The sequence below is a fragment of the Diaporthe citri genome (assembly GCF_014595645.1).
Source record: "Diaporthe citri strain NFHF-8-4 chromosome Unknown scaffold_7, whole genome shotgun sequence".
Taxonomy (NCBI): Eukaryota; Fungi; Ascomycota; class Sordariomycetes; order Diaporthales; family Diaporthaceae; genus Diaporthe; species Diaporthe citri.
Window position 1 is genome coordinate 967,647 of NW_025064852.1, and position 18,492 is coordinate 986,138.

The following is an 18,492-nucleotide window of genomic DNA, read 5'->3' on the forward strand; positions in this document are numbered from 1 at the left end:
CTTAAATTTTTTATTTCTTTTTTTATTTATTTTTAAGAAATAAGAAATATAAAATATTTTAATCTTTAATTTAAAATTAAACTTAATAATTTTTAAAATTAAGATAATTAAAAATATATATTAAAGTATATATTTAGCTTTTAATTATTTATATATATATTTATTAATATATTTATCATTAATATAAGAGTATAATATTCTTTATATATAATATTCTTTATATATAATATTCTTTATATATAATATTCTTTATATATAATATTCTTTATATATAATATTCTTTATATATAATATTCTTTATAAATAAATAAATAATTTATTAATTTTAATTATAAATAATAATTATATATTTTTAAAAATACTTTTAAATATTTATTAACTTTAAATTAAATATTAAATATCTTTTCTTAAGAATTTATTTATATAATATAAAAAAAAAGCTTTTAATAAAGCTTTATTTCTTTATTTCCTTTTTATTTATTTTTAAGAAATAAGAAATTTAAAGTATTTTAATCTTTAATTTAAAACTAACTTTAATAGCTCTTAGGGTTAGGGTAGTTAAAGCTGCGCGCCGGAGTATATATTTAGCTCTCAGCTGTTTATACGTGTATCCACTGTTGTGTCCACAACCGGTGCGGGGGTGTGATATCCTTTACATAAGAGGGCATAAAGGGCGCAAAGGACGCAAAGGGCGCAAAGGGCATAAAGGGCATAGAGGGCGCAGAGGGCATAGAGGGTGCAGAGGGTGCAGAGGGGGCAGAGGGCTAAGGGCAAAGGGCAGAAGTAACTTTTAAGTTGCAAATAAAGGGGTAGCTATGGGACCCCCCTATAGTATTAATATTTTATAGCGCATGCAGCCAATTTCCTTATACTAGGTAGGCCAACGCTGAAAGCTGGGTGGGCATACTGTGGAAGCTGGGTGGGCGTACTCTGGCTCACCTTTCCCCTCTCTGATCGACACCAGCAAGACGGCTGATCTCGGCTACACCATAAAGGCGACTACGGCTTTCCCTTAACGACCCCGCCGCAATTCTTTTCCTCGCCTATTTGACTTTCAGTCCAGCCCAGGAGACAAGTGATCATGTGGTCACGATAACAATCGTATGATCCAGTGAACTAATTCGGGATCTACATGCGAGGCTCGGTCTTCGTAGCTCTCGGCTCAGTGATATAATTGTCCAAAGAAACCCTCTCATCACACAAAAGAGACTATTGAACAATACCCAAACCTGATTTCAATCCCCCTACCTGTTCCATAAACACTTAGAGTCTCGTTATCCCGCCACATATCCTTGAGAGTCACAACATGGCTCAACCCAATACCCGTGTAGTCCATAGTGGCCTTCAGTCCTCGCCCAGCAGCGAATGGGTTCCATTCACGTGGAAGGAACCGAAGCTGGGGGAGCAGAGCCGAGGCGAAGTCACCTTCACGCGGTCCTTCGGAGTATCTGGAAATCTGTCCTCCGGCTTCTGGAGGATGGGCCCCAACTCACCAGGGGCCAATCCCGATGGCTCCAACAAGTGCACCTACTCGTCACCCCTGGGCGACGAGACCGCGTGCGTCATCGACGGCTCGGCCACCCTGACGGTGGTGTCCACCGGCGAGAAGCACACTGTCGGCCCCGGGACTATCATCAGCACGCCCAAGAACCTTGAGGTCCTGTGGGATATCGACGCGCCCTTCTTCAAGAAGTGGTGGTGCATCTGGGACGGCAGCGCGCCGGCGGCGGATCCACCCACCACCATAGGGATCAACCATGTCAGCGACAACCCCCCTGACTGGACCGAGTACCACTTCACCGAGCCCAAGGAGGGAGACCAGGTGGCCGGCGAGCTCTACTTCATCCGGAACAGCGGGTCCACCGGCACCATGTTGAGCGGCGTGTGGCGCTGTGGCAAGGGGATCGCTGGGACGGACGTCGCCCCGGATGGTACGTTGACTACGCCGTATACCGGGACGCTTGGCGATGAGACGATCGTCCTCTTAGAGGGAGAGGTAGACGTGACGGAGACGGAGAGTGGTAAGAAACACTCGTTCAGGGCGGGCGATGCTATTGGGTTGACGTCTGGGATGCACGTCACGTGGGTCTCGAAGGGACCTTTTTCTAAGAAGCTCTGGGTCATTACTCGCGATGTTCTTTCTAATGAATGAGGTTTTCGTCCTATAGCCTATTCTTTTCCCTTCCTTTGTCATCGCGTTCAGGCGATAGACACTCTCCAACTCATCTCAAATTTGCGTGGTTTGTTTAAGTATATACTTGTCCCTGGGGATTTGCTCGGAATAAACGACATCTACGCCTTCTAGTCGTTGTTCTTCACTACTTGTCCCACTTGACGGTAAAATAGCGGAGTACAATGCGGTCAAATTGCGCTACTCCACGCCGGAAATCAAGTCCGTTCCGTGTCACAACACCTTGGCTCGCCCGAAGTGAACGCTGATGTGAAACCAGAAAAGGACGTCAGAACGGGGAGCAGAGGGGATTTGTAAAGAGACGTACTGCAGGTAGCAGAGGTACTCGTTCGGCGTCTCAACTGATCCTTTATCGACAACATCTGAGACATCAGCTCTGTGTATAAAGAAATTCGAGACCACAATCCCTGGTAGGAGAGTAAAGGTCAATGGTCCAAGCGATTGAGCTGTCACAAATCCAAAATGTAAATAGGCACCAGGAGAGGTTTCATGAATTCAAAGACTTTCTCAGATAGAAAGCCATTGTTACCATGAATCCACGAGGTGTTTTGTTCATTATGCCACTGGCACCTGCATGAGATAAGAAATTACGGTTAGAAAGAGTATATATGATTGAGAGCGCTCCCTTTCCAGAGGCGAGCATATTTTTCAACAATATAGCGTCAATCCAATCAACCTCATACCACTCTCTACCACCGGCTATTCTACTAACCGCTCTTTGATCCGACAACTAACTCCTGCCATTTTCCCACGATGGATCCACTCAATCCCGAGGGATTTCAACCCGGCTCACCGAATGAGTTCATGCTGTTCCTGGATACCGTTATCACATCATCGCTCTGCCAGCATACCAAGGATTGGATTTGTTTCCTTTATTTGGAACTGCACCGGGATGTGTGCCAATCGTTAAATTTCTCAATGCATGCAATCCCGGGCAACGATCTGTTCGTGATACAGTACGAGGGAAGAGGGGACCAGGTCAGTTTCCACGTTGGCGACTTCATCGCCTACCTTCACAACCTTCCCAGGCCACAAAACCAGGTTTTACAACCATGGGAAGCCCGGGTGGCGAGACGAATGTTCGCCAAAGAATGGGATCTTGCCGCGGAAAAGATCTTACGGCGGGTCCCCCTCCCTACCCGAATAGAAACGCCAGGTTTTGAATCATACATCACTTTAGAATACTTCAATCCGGCCGTATGGTTTGCTCTGCAGGGGAAGTACACCACCGCAAATTTCCTTGCCGACCGATCTCTACCAAATTTCATCGAGGATCACTGGAGGAGGCTCTCGCTCCAGTTCGGTAGCAGCCGCACCGGCAAGTGGGAGTGCCATGATGCCGTCGACAATTGCCGATGTCCTGACTACACCCTATCACATCTGCTCGCCAGCGACGAAGCGAACAAGATAGCTGATGCTGTCCTGGAGGAGATACTGTCTCATGTCGACTCCTTGATTGCCGGTCAATTGACAATGTTCATTGAGAACTTTGAGGAGGAAAGGCGTCGCGCCGGTGTTCACAGTCTTCAATATTGGTATCAGCCGCAACGCTCTGCAAGAACATGGAATTCTGTTGCATGCTATCCGGCGCTGGAGGCTGTCTCTAACCGTCTTCTAGTTGCATTTGAAGAACTGAAAAAGAATGACAGTTTCAGGTTAGTCGCAGAAGCGTGGATACAGGTCTTTTAAGAATGCTTTCTCTGAATGGGAACAAGACTGGATGCGCCAGTCTCAATTTCGTACACTAGAACGAAAGAATATCATGAAAAAAAAAAAGGAAGATGAAAAAGAAAGCGGACATTGGTTTTCGAATGAGTGTTAGATTTATGGCTCTGGATGTGCAGCTATTGGGATGTTGAAAGTGAAACAATGCTCAGAGTGGTTCAGAACATTGATTGATAACATCCAAACATCTCCTAATATCTCACGGAGTGTTATGAGGTTGTCCGCCTTCTCGTAGCCGTCTCTGACTTTGCTCACGACCAAGCCCTCCCGCATATCGCGCTGTTCGTGGCCATGCCCAGTTCGACCTCCTGCATCCTGACCGCGGCCCGGTCCTGGCCAAAACCACCATTGCCACGATCAATACTCATACTCTCTCCATTAGAGCTGTGCTCCTCGACATCGATTACAGTCGTCGCACGGATGGTTCGACCTAGGACGTATTGCTCCTCTTCATCTCCATGGCGGTGTCGCCCGCTGCTGCCGCCGGATTCGTTGGCGACAGGACGCGCAGACTTTGACCGGGAGCCCATCCATGCGTAGAATGGCTTCAGCAGGGAGTTGAAATTGGGAAGGCAGGCACAGATGATGCCAACGTATAGCTCGAGACCGGACCAGGTCCCGACGTCAAGAAAATCCGCTGTGCACAGGAAAGGTTAAATCATAGAAGGCGAAAGTATGTGGCTGCAACTCACCAGTTGGATTTTGTGACAAAACGAAGCGGTCGATCATCGTGAGGCGGTATAGACTGACGACGATGACGCTTAAATCCGAGATATGCAATTAGTTTTCGGGCACGTCCAGTCTGATCAAGAAGGCACTTACAATATTCCAAACGCAAACATTACGCCGGACAAGATCTTTTTCCGCAGTGAAAGCCTGAGCCGCATAATAAAAGGAATGGGGATGAGCATGATCCAGATATCAGTGGCGATGTCGATGAACGCTCCCGCCCAGAAGATGCCATGCATGCTAATGCAGTGGCCCTCATGCAGATCGTCCCATGAGTGCCAGAAGTGTTCAACAGGCGTACAGCTAAACAGCATCGAAAAGTCAAATGCGGTGCAGGTGCCGATGACCAGCCCACAACTGAACCGTGTCAGGAGCCGTGCCAAGCGAATGTGGCCGAAAAGGCGGTGATAGAACAGGAGTATAGACAGCCGCACGAGGTGGCGGCTCGTGATATAAAGCACGAAGCAGGTATACATTGCCTTGAAAATGAGAATGATGTCGTCGAACGGGATGGCCCAGATGTCCGTTCCCATGCCAAGGGGCCGTACTGCACAGTGGTGGTCAGCTCGTCATATCATTTGCGTGTGGGAAGGAGGAAGGACCAAATCTTAATATACTTGCTCTTCCACGCAACTGTCGTAAACGCAATGCAACCTAGCTGCAAGAATTGCAAGACGAAGGTTAGCTTTCATGATATCGAGGCTGAAATACCCCTGAGCAAAGATCTGAGCGCACAAAGGACAAACTGATGATGAAATCGTCCCACCAGACCGGATACCCGGCCTTCAGTCTTGCAACGACGCGTAGCAAGACAGAAACCGCACAGAGGATGGTCATGGTCATGAAGACGGGGACATAAGACGGGCCGGTGGTAGGGGGGATTCCACAAGATGTGGAGGTCAAGTTTTTGGTCGATAGAGCCTCCCGAACGGTGCAGCTTTTCTGGATGCAGGCTGTAGCTTGCGCGTTGAGGTCTCCATCGTGACAGACACAGGTTTGGTTCGTGATGGCACAGCTCAAGTTTTCAATTGCAGTGATCAAGCATGATATCTGTGGGAGGGGTTTCAATACTTTAGAGAGCCCACGACTTGTTATTGTGGACACGAACTCACGGCACACTGGGGCAATGTAGAGGCAAGGTCAAAAAGACCGGACATTGTGGCAAGAGGGGATCAAATGGTACCGATCTTGCTCACCATGTCGGTGGTTGGACAGGACAGGGACCCCAACCAGTCAGTTCAAGGCGGTAGCTTTTATATATGAGGCTGGTCTTGCTGACAACCACCAAGTCTTCTCTATCTGCATGCGCTGAGCCTCATCGGTACCTGAACTTGACCGGTGTCCCAGTAAAACCTTGGCTCCCCACCTGTAATGTGGGGGGCGGTCTGGGTAAATGCACGTCTTTAAGTAGTCCAAGGAGGGTGACACATCACAGTCTTTCGACGATTACTAAGTGACATGCATTTCAGCTTCGGTACTTGCATTGCCTCAATGTCCCAGTCGCCGCCCCCATCGGCGCCACCACGACTGCTTGGACGGTGTATTGAATGGGGTAATGCCGCTGGGCTATCTGTGAAAGGCTGCATCTGAGTGAGAAGCCACATATCAGCTTGTTTCAACTAGCCGCCCGACTTAAGCGATCGCTTGTGTAAGAAATTGGGGGCTCTTGTTACTTCTTCAAACGTAAGTGGCTTTCGCAAATGCCTGATATCGACCCACTCGGGTCTCAACGCGATCTTCAACCAGAATGAAAGCCAAAGATAACGTGGTCGGTGTCATATCTAGGAGCCGAGTCTCGTTCCTGAGATGAATTGTAAAGTCTATTCTTTCAATGCAACATCTTTCAACCAAAAAGGCAACCAAAATGGATATCATCATTTTGGAAACTTCAGCGAAGCACTGGACTCGCCGTTCGCGCCATCTACTCACACGATAGAGAAACGTCACTAACAGATCACACACAGTCAAGCGCGGCAAAAGATGCAGCAGTTATTTCATGATTCCAATCAATGTTCCAGCACATTGACGAGGATTGTATGAGTCTTTTTCTACATGGACTTGCCTAAATATGGAATTGTAACCCTGCAAGAATCATCGCCGTCGGCTTATCTCCGATCAGACATTCTCTGCATCGGCATTTTCCGGGGTTCCAGCACTATCCTGGCCCGGATTGACTTCTTCGTAGTGTGCCCATTTGGCAAAGCGATAATAAAGCGCTGCCAGGGACGCTCCCATTGCTGGTCCCAGCCAGTATATCCAATGGTACCTAGGAAAGCTTCTCCCGGCCACTGCACAGCCAAAGCTCCGAGCAGGATTCAACGAGCCACCCGTGTAAAAGACTCCTGCGACGATAGTCAGTGCCTGTGATACATTGTGCTGTGTCTCCGCCTGAAATAATTGAGCGGGTGAAAACATGCGTTGTTGAACTTACCAGTGAGCTCACAGATAAGGAGAGCTAGTCCAATCCCGACCGGGGCAAGAAAGGTGTCCTTTGACTTTTCGGCGGCGAGCATGAGGATGACGAAAACCAGTTCCGCCGTCATGAACATTTCGATAAACAGACCCTTCGCTGTCGACGTTTCCGCCGAGAGTAAGGTGTTGACGGAAACAATTTCCTCGTTAAACATAGCCGCTGCAAGGCCGCCGGCACACATGGACGCCAGCAGCTGTGCAGGTATGAGAAACGCAGCACGCGCCCATGGTAGCTGTCCAGCAAGGCTAAGGCCAAGAGACACCTGTAATGTGAAATGTGTCAGTGGATTCTTTCATAGCTTCGTGGCTTCTGCGTCAGGACAGGAAACTTACAGCCGGGTTAAAAAGCCCACCACTGATCCGGTAAAATGCCCAAGCATTGACGAGGAGCGAGAAGCTGTAGATGAGTGAGATAAACACGACCGTCTCGCTGCTGGCACCTCCTCCTGTTCCGGCTGGGGCTGCCGCTTGAGTGAGCGCCATCAACTGTCCGCCATAGCCGAGCCAGAGGAAGAAAAACGTCCCCACGAACTCGCCAGAAGCTGCGACAAAATGGCTGCCCAGAACGCTGATGTTACCGCCCTTCACATGCGGGTTGCTCCGGGCGCGGTGAATCCAGCTCTCCTTTGCTTGGGGGGCCATGATCAACGCGGCTTCCTCTTCCGAGCCTACAACTCGAGATCCGCGAAACGACGTCGGCGAGGCAAATTAACTCGGAATTCGTAAAATCTGATAATTCAGCTGAGCGGTGGCGGGGACACGCAATTGATATCATAGCCACGTAGACACGAGGACGGAAACGGAATGGGGCTCATGAGATCAACGACTCCGGATTGGCCCTAGTGCATTCAATGCACCACCCGTCCTGCCGTCGCGAGGGCTCAAGTTTGCTTCATAGCGCTGTTGTTAGCACCCGTGTGGCTTGGGGCTAGCAAGAGCCGCTTCGTGTTTGGTATCAAGCGCTGATGCTCGTCCGCAGGCCAAGATTGATGGAGATTTAAAGAAATCGGGGCGGCGATTTCTAGCTGGAACGGGATTTGACGTCACGCAGTTCTAGTGCCTCCATTCACAACACCTATGGTGGAACGTCGGCACTGATGGTCATCGGCATCCCAGTTAAAGAGAAAGAAAAACCGGTGCAATGCTGTGAGTGCTGCATAAGAGGTCTGTTTTGTGGGTCAACAAGGAAGTGCTCCCTGCTGCGCTCCAAGACGGTCTGGCTACCCTCCCAAAGAAGATCTACACCTTGATTGATTAGCTCTACCATATTTCACGCCATAAAGAATATCGATTTCCGCGGCCTCAGCGACACCCAATCGTCAGCTCGTGCTAGCCGGCTCTGCACCGTCACGTTGATTCTCTCCACCACCTGGGCATTTATGCGTGGATGAGCGATAAGCATGAGGTATTGCGGGTGGACGACTTGATATTCTTTGGTCATTGGTGTCGAGATATGATGAGCCTGATGAAGAGGCTCGCGGAGGTTGAGAGTGGCACAACTCGCCGTAAAGCCGATGAGGTGAGCCATAGTGTTGCTGTCCAGCTGCAAGGCCCGGAACTTGGCTTGAATCTTTTCTTCGTTCGGGAGAAAGTGTTTGAATATCGGTCGCCGTTCGTCGGTGAGAACCTCTACGGGCCATGCAGACTGCCCTAGTATCTGGATCCCTGCCTCCCAACGATAGAATTGCAGGACAAGTTCCTGTCCGGCCATGGCTTTGATCCCCACGTCGGCTTAGTACCTAGGGTAATGTCCACAATGCTTTCGTCCTCTGCGTCGATTAATATCAGGTCGACAGGCAATAAGGGTTTGCGTTGCTGAGAGCACAAACTGTGATTGACTTTGCACTGCTGTATCCAATTTTTGATGAGCTCTGGGTCCAGAAAAGACCCGACTGGTCGTGCGTCGCGATTGCGACCAAGACAGGGCAGAAACATGCAATCAACCTCAGCTCAGATCGGGCATCGATTTCAGCACGTCGTGAGTTTCCTCTTCAAGCATGTCGTCACGTTTGAATTCTTGAAGCCTCAAAGCAGGCCACTGTCCATTGATTTCTATGACCACGTCCGCCTTTCGAATGAAGTCTACCGCCTCGTATATGGCTTTTCTGGTATCTGAGGCATTGATGTATTGTCGATCGTATGGCTCGTGGTTGCTGAGTATAGTATTCATCTCACTTTGGGTCACATTTTTGTTAAACAGACCTTAGAGGAAGCCTTTCGTGATGGCATCGGGTCCGTTGTTAGAATATATAAACTCTTTAAGCTGCACACTGGCAGCGCTTTTTATTTCTTATAGGTTATAAGCCCAAATGGCTTATTAAAAAGAGCAGCAAATTCTAATTAATTAATAATACGGAGGTTTTTACCTGGCCTAGATACCTAGGGTTTTTACTTTAATATTAAGATTATATAAGGTTATGCATTTAAGTCCCTAAGCAATTAATAATTCTAACCTAATAACTATAAACCCAATATACAGCTTAAGGGGGGATATCAAAATATATAAACTCTCTAAGCTGCACACTAGCAGCGCTTTTTATTTCTTACATCCGTTACGACATAAAGTCTCCGCGGCGTGGCATACCCTGCAAACCTCTGACCCGAGGTGTGGCCCGAACATGGCGTTCAACTGTTTCAACTCATGAATAAGTTGCATATGTCTTCCTCCGGAAGACTCGGTGGATCCGCTGGGCACTTCGCCCCTCGATGACCCAAACGCTCTAATTCGCTCAACAGGTGAACGACGGGGCAAGTGCTGGTCGAGATTTGTCGTCTCCTCGTAAATAACTTGAGTAGTCCGTGGGTCTATATCTAACTCGACTACATCACGCCAACGTTGTACCCAACGACCAAACGATCCACTATGAAAAGAGATTAGCCCCAATTTCCAGTACTGTCCAGGATTCGACAGATAGGGATGGCAAGATCAAAATACCGAGTGGTTCAAGATCTACAGGTAAGTGGCTCGTTTGGACTTCTTTCTCGACGAATCTGCAAAATGCGCAAGCAGCATCGAAGGTCTCTACCCTCCAAGTGTGAACCACCATTGATTCCTGCTCCCCTTGTCGAACTAGCGTTTCCCAAGGCGTGGTAATAAGCACACTTGCTGAACAGTTCGAGCAAAAGGACCTAGATGTTGAGCTGGATGGAGTATCCATGGCCGCATCCATGGTCGCATAAAGACAGGTACGGAGTTAGGCCAAAGGTCTCATGAAGATGATGTAGCAGGTAAGAGACAGGGAGTCCTGGGGCGTCGTACCGTCACTCGATATACGGTACGTCTGACAACTCATTGATAGAGAGGGGCTCACAGGCCCCCTCTTGCTCTAGCCTGATATGGCGCATATGGGCAACCATGACCATCGCCTGCATCGTGTAACATATCGATACTGCTCGAAGCCCTTGAGATTGAGCAGAAGCCTGTACTTGGATGGACCATAACGATACTCAGTCCGATGATGATGATCTGGTACTCGTACTCGGTCGCAAAGTACTAGTAGCATCTGTTCTCAGGCATCGACGGGCTCCGCTGGCATTGAACCACTGTATGCCTGGCGAACGGGACTTTCAGGGCGGCGATGGAGATGACGTGCAGTCCCAACTTGTGCTATCTCAAGTAGATATCTGTACATGAAATGCTGTGCAACAACACTTGCAAAATTGATTCAAATCAGAGGTTGACAACAAGCAGCTGCAAGATGAGACTGACCATTGAGCACGCGAGATAATATGTCGCTCATCGACGATAAGAAACTATGGGCGTCAGCGGACATACAGCCAAGACATGCTCGTAAGATGCGCCGCTCGACTGGCTGACCGGTCAAACAATGGGCCACCTCCCACTGCCCGATTGGAGCTCTACAGATGCATCGATAGTGGGGCTTGCGCAACGGGGAAGAGAACCTATGTGACTAATTCACCAACCAGAACCACTCTGCTGGCTGCAAGAAGGTGAGTTAGGACCTATAAAGCCATCGCTGGTCTCACACTGATATCATATTATGAAACACATGGTGTTACACAGCGTACTGTATTTGCTTATCACCTATTCTTCTCACTTTCGTACTTATCGTCCCGCAAATACTATTTCCAATTCACAGGAACATGGCAGCCATTGTCCCAAAAGCGGCGACTTATACTCTTGGATTTAGTATTTCCCAACGGAATGGGAAGTTTTACGGCAGCCCTCATCAACAAACACACATGCGATTGACCATTCGCCTTCCAAGTAAGGACTTCACCGAACGTCTGAAAACACACTTCAGAGGTGTGAAGGACGCCGACAATAAGGCCGTCTTCTCTGAGGAAACTGCCACGTCGCACAAGCGTGAATTCTCCATCATTTTGCCCTCCGCGGTTTATCAAATAGATACCAACGATCGTGGGATCATCATCGTTTTCGACACGGAGCAGCAAGCCCGTATCTGGGAGCCCTACTCTCGAATCTGGTCGTGGAAGCTACCGGGCTCAGGTAAAGACAAGACCAGGATCGGTATCTTCTACGCTTGGCCGCATCCAAGGCTGGCAAAAGCTGTTGGTAATTCAGAAAAGTAATATCCACTGGGAACAGCAGGGCACTACTTGGCTCAAGGATCATCCTGAAGAGCTTGATTGTCATTTAAAATGTTCTCATGCGGCATCAGGCATTAGGAAAGAAGACGACGGGCGGATAAGATACAGCTCAAACTTTTAGCTTCAAACAGGCACCCAGAGACAAGTGCACTCGTCAACTGCAGGACAAGAGGAAGTAAGATCGACATGGGTTGGTGTGCGTGGAAGGAGGCTATTTCCAGATTTCACCTGGTTCAAATGCAATCGTATTCACAGGGGCAAAAAATTTGTGCGTCCATGAGCGCAGCCTATATATGAGTTTTCCGAGCCACATAGATACACGGATGGACGCCAAGCTGTGCACGCGCTACACGACAAATGTGGTTCTGTCCTGTGGCTGAATTTAACTGAAATGGCACAGTGATGTGAGTATACTTAAGGACTTGACCTTAAGTTTGTTATTCCGGCTGCAGTACTTGTACTCTGCCGATGCGCTGGTCGCAGCAATGCTAAGTCCAAACAGTGTAGCATATAAATATGAAGACGCTGGTCGCTTTTTGTGGAATAACCTAACAGTAAGCTCGCATGAATGCCACAGGCCAGCCTGGAGTGCCCAGGTAGTTGCCCCACTTCACGGGTAGTTTAGCTCACGCTGTTGGCGGGCCGCTGTGGGATCTTCAAAGTTTAATTCATGGCTCTGCGGAAACGCCGCTGCGGACCTTGGATTGCTCCGGGCTCCAGCAACATCTAACCTCAACGCGTCGTCGAGCTCAGCACGTGCTCGTGTGTCTTTCATTTCTGTTCGATTTTACTGACTTCAAACACCAGAGCACGTACATGATGGGTGTCAATATAAGGACCAGCATCGTAAGGCGTCGAAGCTCAACCTGCAATCTGTCTCGTTCTTGAGATCCGACGGCTAACCTGTTTCCCAGCTCGTCGTTCTCCTTGCTCCTCTCGCCGCCTTGCTGGCTGGACGAGTTCGTGTGCTCTCCCTGGCTTACTCTAATGCACCGGAACGGATGCCCAGACATGCAAACTTCACATCCTACGAGGTCAAGTTCGCAGACCAGATCCGGAACTGCGAAGATGCTGTTCTCGTTGAGAACGGGGGCATAGCACTGCTTGCATGTGACCCGGGCCGAGAGACCTGGAACACGGTCATGGTAAATACCCAGGGCAACCGACTTCCTCTCCACGCGAGTCTGACCAGCGGCAGGGTGACTTTGTTGATAGCGCCGAACCCGACCCTAATGCTGCGCTCTATGCTTGGGACTACGGGAACTCGTCCCTTCCTGAAGAGGAGAGCCTCGCGCGTATCAAGGTCGTCGGGTTCGACTCCGAGCTCCGCACGATAGGCTTCGAATACCACGAGCCCAGCTCCACGCTCTTCGTGACAAATCATGGGCGCCAGGGGTCTCGAATCGAGCAGTTCCATCTGGACCTCGAAAGTCTAACAGCCACACACGTCCGCTCCATCGTCCACCCACTGATCAGCATCCCGAACTCCATCGCCGCAGTCAGCGGGTCCGAGTTCTACGTCACGAACCAGCACCACTTCACCGCCCGCGAGCACCCCCTCCTCTCGGCCGTCGAGACGTACGCCGCGCTGCCGATCGCGACCGTCGTGCACGTCAACATCCTGGAGGACGGCACCGTCGACGCCGCGGTGGTCGCCCGGCAGGCCTACCCCAACGGCATCGTGCTGCTCAACGAGACCACCCTCGCCGTCGCGGCCACGAGCAAGCGCACCGTCAACCTGTATACCGTCTCCCCGGCAGCAGACGCCGCGCAGCACCCAAGCCTGGAGCTGGCCGACAGCTTCTGGCTGCCCTTCCTGCCGGACAACCTCTCTGTGTCGAAAGGCGACGGCGCTCTGCTCGTCGCGGGGCACCCGCATCTCCCGAGCTTGAACAAATTCACGCGCTCGCGGCGCATCTGCCACCGCGCGGAGGTGCTAGAAGCACAGGGCCAGGAGGCACAAGCCGTGTGCGAAGGCACAGGTGCCGCGTCGTGGGCAAGCGAGTGGACGCCAGAAGGTGGGGTGAGGCATATATATGCCGGGTGGGAGTATCCAACGAGCGCTTCAGTTGTAAGGGACAGGGAGCGACGCGTCGGGGTTGTGGCGGGGCTTTATGCAAAGGGCTTGCTTGTGTGGCGGGACTGATCGACCACGCTGTAGGGAGATCTGAGATGATGTTTGCACTTGACCTCCAGGGGCAATGTTGATCTCAGGCAGACTTGGGCCTTGGGAATGAGAGTGAAAAGGACCACATACGGTGTTACTGGGCAAATATATGCTGTTAGCGGGCTCTATCGACGAGCTGGAGGACAACACGAAGTTTTCGGAAGACGCTTAGATGAGGAAGACGATAGGTAAGAAACTCGAAAAGAGGGACCAAAAGTCTTTCTTTCTACCCAATCAGGACGTGTCAATGCATTGATATTGGATGTTATGCTTTGGGTTCAGAATGGTCTCAATATATATGTGTTCTGGTTAACTGTATGGGTAAATCAGTTCGGCATCCTTGCCTTCCACGAGTTTGACATCAATGTTGAGTTAAGTTTTTGGATATAATATATGCTTCATGTTTAAATAGTGCGGCTTCGTTCGTTTTGAACTTCCATGTTGGGACCGTGGTTCTTGGATTAGTTGTGAGGGTCCTCATACAGTCACGACGTTGACATAGTTCTATGTCCCGGTTCGCAGCACTGTCTTAGGGGCATGTATTATGCTGCGAGACCAGACGCTCTTGCAACCGCTCCAACTCCGCCGTCCAGCATCGCAATGCGGGTTTAAAAGACGCCATTAGTCGTTTTGCCCATACGCGTATAGATGAAACCGTTCGTGTTCCATGAGGTTTTCTTTGGCACCATTGACAGCATATTCGAAGTTGGATGAGCAGGTAAGCTTGATTGCGTACCTCGCAAAGTCTCTCGCAGAGCCAGGAGTTGGCGGCATGGTGGGGATTCAAGTGGGCGTTGACAAAGATGATTGGTCTGAATTCGATAAAGTGGGCTTATGACTCGACTGTGACAGCTGCAATACCAAGTATCTTATAAGCCATGGGTTCGGGCCAATGCTTTCACGGGCTGTCTCAAGGCTGTTCACCTGTTGGTTTCTGCGCAAACTAGTGACATGATCATCGTAAGCATCAACGCCGCGCACTAAGAAAACTGCCGAACTGGAACCAGTGAAGAACAGCTGATACATGTAAGAAATCACGTAATACATAACGTAGGATCCAACATCCTACGGATGTCCACACCATGTCAAGTAGTGTGGTGAACGAAAATGCGCAAATGAGGAGTGGACGAAGGGGACATACCTGTTTCCAGTCCAAGAAACTCTAATGCCTTCCGATTTCCACCCTCTTTTCTTGGCATTTTCTTCCTTCGGGTTACAAATCGTCCAACTTGTCTTCAAATACTGTCATGTAATTGTATTCCCATGTATTGAAGCGAAAAGTATCGAATTTAGTAAATGCTATCGTATGTTCCACGATCTCCTAAGTTGTCCCCATCGCAATAGGCAGCGTTTTCATGCATGATGAGTTTGTACCTGACACAGTTGTTTTAGAAGACGATGAAAGTTAACAATGGTTGCAAGAGATATACAAATTGATGAAAATATTAAATGAAAACGGCGAGGGACACTGGTGGCTGTTTCGGGCCAACAGAGAGTACTCTCTATCAACACACTCTCATCTACAAGTTTCTAGTCGGATGCAAAGTAATGGCATCATCTCGGTCTTTACGACAGTAGGATTTGGCTCTAAGCTCCGTTGATATCCATGGACCCACTCACCAGTCCTGGGTTACAGGAATCAGCGTATATGAGGACCAGAATATAGGGTGGTGCTAACCGCTGTGCCTCCTCAGTGCTGGATTTATGGGCAGATATGCAGATCCACACATGCATCCTTCCGCGGAGCTCGTTCGGCAGATGATACAGCACGTAGAATCACCTTGAACACGATTTCTGAAAGAATATAAAGCGAAGGTACTCGGTTGAATTAATTTCAGGTTGAACAGCCTTGATGTTCAATTAATCCCCAGCGTTGTTGCTCAGTCATTTCCCAACATCACGACCCCGAGTGGAATTTTCCTAGATCATCATGAATTCAACAACACTTCGTCTATATCACGACATCAGCCCCACTCGCTCCCGGCTGGCCGATCCAGACGAGACCTCCCACAATTTTCTGGTCATTGGAGCTGGCGTCATAGGCCTTACCACCGCTTGGACGCTGCTTGATGCTGGTCATCATGTTACGATAATAGCCAAAGAATGGGCCTCTTGGACCAAAGCTCAACGCCTGACTAGCCAGATCGCTGGAGCTCTCTGGGAGTACCCACCTGCAGTATGCGGTCAGCATATCGACAAAATCTCTCTACATCATTCCAAGCGATGGGCTATGACATCGTACCACATTTGGGAGCAGCTCGCAGACCCTATTGTGGGCGAAAAGGAGTCTGGGGTGGTAATGAGGCCAGCGGGGTTTTTCTTTCCCCGCTCGCTTGACGAGAGTCCGACTGAAATGCAAAAGATGAAAGAACTCAGTGTGTCTGGCGTAAAGGTATTCTGCCGAAGCTCAGCCCTTGCACAACAACATCGCGTCAATCCACGGCATGGCATGTGGACGCGTACGAGATTCTGTCTCCTCAAATTGATACCGACGTCGCTATGGAGTGGCTAATGCAGCTCGTGGCGGCGAAAGGTGCAATATTTGTGACTGAGGAGATCCAGGACGACATGCTCTTGATCGAGGACTCACTGCGTGCCCGTTTTGGTGCGGATGCCATCGTCAACTGTACTGGGCTTGGAAGCGCCAAGGTGGCTAACGATGCAAGCTGTTACCCGCTCCGCGGCGCCATGATCCGTGTGATCAACGATGGAAAGGACTTCCCAAAGGTCGAGGGAGCCCTTGCTATCTCAGCAGATGCCGCTTCAGATAAAGAGATGGTCTTCATCGTTCCGCGGAATGACAGCATTCTCTACTTGGGAGGTATGTCGCTTGCCAGTCTCCTACTCCTGACTCTCAATCCTGATTCAACAGCTGAAAGTCTAAATTAGGGATCGTCCAGCCAAGTCAGAAAGACTTGGATCTTACCATTGACCACCCAGATATCAAGCGAATGAGGGCGCGTTGCGAAGCATTTTTGCCTGATTTGAAGAACGCGCGTCTCGACAAGGAGTACCCACTCGCCCAGGGACTACGGCCCTTTCGCGGTAGAAACGTCCGCGTCGAGCGCGAGCTTCGGCGGACACCTGACGGGAAAATAAGTCGAGTCGTGCATTCTTATGGTCATGGGGGCGCCGGCTGGAGTCTGGCCTTTGGTTGTGCAGGTGATGTTAGGTGCCTCCTGCAAGAGGTCATAAACGGCCAACTCCCAGAGCCAATGAGCGATTCCGGGGACCGGGTACTTGCACGGTTATAACCATATTCTAATGCTGGGACTTTATTTCACCTCATAAACATCATCATAGGGAATGTTACGCTCATGGAGCCGAGAATTCCTGACAAGCTGTTGTAAGTGATAGGAATACTACTTATTCACTTACTTGAGCAGGAACTGAAGAATATGGATGAAATTACATGAACTTAAAGTCTCCTATGGAGTTATGTAAAGCCTTGCTCGGATTTAACTTCAAAATTGTATGTTGCAGGACATGGCGCACTGTTGTGCCGATCGCCGTCTATTTATAACGACCATCCTACGCCTTATCTACATACAGTAATGGGAAAATCGAGACTTGTTTCTTTTCACGATAGTAAAATTACCTTTATCTTTACTACATCTTAATTTAAAAGATAGTTTACTTGGGGTTGTTTTTATAGCATACCCGGGAGTATTTACCCAATTAAGATGTTGGAATACTAGCTACTATCGGCGATGTCTACCATTGTAGGCCAAGCCGTGGACTTTCCACCCTCGTTGCTACTGCTTCCCGTGAGACTTTCGAAGAAGAAAGCGTCAACAGCTTGAAATGCCCAATCTTCTCCGCCTTCAACCAGCCCAGGGTACTGCTCTTGTTGAAAGAGTTGCGAATCATATGAATCTGGCACATCCGTGTCAGGGGTGGCAAGCGCCCCGAGGTGTGTATTACTGAGATTATAGCCAGCGGCGACAGAAATTCCGTCCTCAGCACTCATTACTGCGTCATTTTGCGAGTATATTGGAGCATCTGGTAGCGAAACTCTCTGTGGCGAATTTGCGGGGCCGCTGGTTGGTATAAAGGCTGGTCCGGGGTTTGGGTTTTCTTTATTTATTCCTTCGCGTGAGATCTGAATGGTGCCAAAGTAGGGGATATATACGCTCACAATTGGGTTATTCTGTGATGGAAACCAGCCAGTCTGTGGGTCCTACAAGTCCCAAGGCCGCGATTGCCACTACGCACCAAGGCCCAAGAAACGCGGGCTTGCAACAGGCTACCTGAGAGGTCTCGAGATACTCCTTGGGCTGATCTTCCACTCAATAGAGGGATGCCAGCACTCTGTCGTATCCATATTGAAAGGCGAGTCCGCCATAGCTTCCCCCGGTGACCGGGAAGAAGATACTACATCGACTGTCAACGTGTTGGTAGATGCCTGGCGGAATAGCCCATCATGGAAGGAGCTGGACAGAATCCTTTCAACGGTCGAGTCCGGGGAAGATGAGGAGCTCACCGCGCGTGATCTGCACGACAGACTCGATGAAGCCCTGAAGAAATCTTTATCTATTGAAAACGAGCACCACAAATACAGTGGAGCAGAGTTCTGCTAGAAGCCTCAGCAGTACGTTTAAGGGCACTCTAACGCGAGGAGGAATAAAAGAGGGCC

General features: G+C 49.4%; 7 protein-coding genes across 7 annotated transcripts; 4 read left to right on the forward strand and 3 right to left on the reverse strand.

Annotated features, from left to right (window-relative positions):
- Positions 1–1,306: 1,306 nt before the first annotated feature.
- Positions 1,307–2,152, forward strand: INS49_013494 (uncharacterized protein; the record flags this gene model as incomplete). The annotated part of the gene is made up of 1 exon (XM_043174193.1): positions 1,307–2,152. The coding sequence occupies one exon, from the start codon at positions 1,307–1,309 to the stop codon at positions 2,150–2,152; it is 846 nt and encodes a 281-aa protein (XP_043021138.1).
- Positions 2,153–3,109: 957 nt separating this feature from the next.
- INS49_013495 (uncharacterized protein) lies at positions 3,110–3,880 on the forward strand (the record flags this gene model as incomplete). Its single annotated transcript, XM_043174194.1, has 1 exon — positions 3,110–3,880. The coding sequence occupies one exon, from the start codon at positions 3,110–3,112 to the stop codon at positions 3,878–3,880; it is 771 nt and encodes a 256-aa protein (XP_043021139.1).
- A 287-nt stretch (positions 3,881–4,167) lies between these two features.
- Positions 4,168–7,759, reverse strand: INS49_013496 (uncharacterized protein; the record flags this gene model as incomplete). Its single annotated transcript, XM_043174195.1, has 5 exons — positions 4,168–4,553; positions 4,609–4,676; positions 4,739–5,192; positions 7,077–7,380; positions 7,451–7,759. 5 exons carry the CDS (start codon positions 7,757–7,759, stop codon positions 4,168–4,170), a joined length of 1,521 nt encoding a protein of 506 aa, XP_043021140.1.
- A 628-nt stretch (positions 7,760–8,387) lies between these two features.
- Positions 8,388–8,828, reverse strand: INS49_013497 (uncharacterized protein; the record flags this gene model as incomplete). The annotated part of the gene is made up of 1 exon (XM_043174196.1): positions 8,388–8,828. The coding sequence occupies one exon, from the start codon at positions 8,826–8,828 to the stop codon at positions 8,388–8,390; it is 441 nt and encodes a 146-aa protein (XP_043021141.1).
- Positions 8,829–11,320: 2,492 nt separating this feature from the next.
- On the forward strand, positions 11,321–13,835 carry INS49_013498 (uncharacterized protein; the record flags this gene model as incomplete). The annotated part of the gene is made up of 4 exons (XM_043174197.1): positions 11,321–11,650; positions 12,497–12,535; positions 12,604–12,834; positions 12,888–13,835. The coding sequence occupies 4 exons, from the start codon at positions 11,321–11,323 to the stop codon at positions 13,833–13,835; spliced, it is 1,548 nt and encodes a 515-aa protein (XP_043021142.1).
- A 1,972-nt stretch (positions 13,836–15,807) lies between these two features.
- Positions 15,808–16,103, reverse strand: INS49_013499 (uncharacterized protein; the record flags this gene model as incomplete). Its single annotated transcript, XM_043174198.1, has 2 exons — positions 15,808–16,027; positions 16,099–16,103. The coding sequence occupies 2 exons, from the start codon at positions 16,101–16,103 to the stop codon at positions 15,808–15,810; spliced, it is 225 nt and encodes a 74-aa protein (XP_043021143.1).
- Positions 16,104–16,355: 252 nt separating this feature from the next.
- On the forward strand, positions 16,356–17,110 carry INS49_013500 (uncharacterized protein; the record flags this gene model as incomplete). Its single annotated transcript, XM_043174199.1, has 2 exons — positions 16,356–16,677; positions 16,746–17,110. 2 exons carry the CDS (start codon positions 16,356–16,358, stop codon positions 17,108–17,110), a joined length of 687 nt encoding a protein of 228 aa, XP_043021144.1.
- Positions 17,111–18,492: the final 1,382 nt, after the last annotated feature.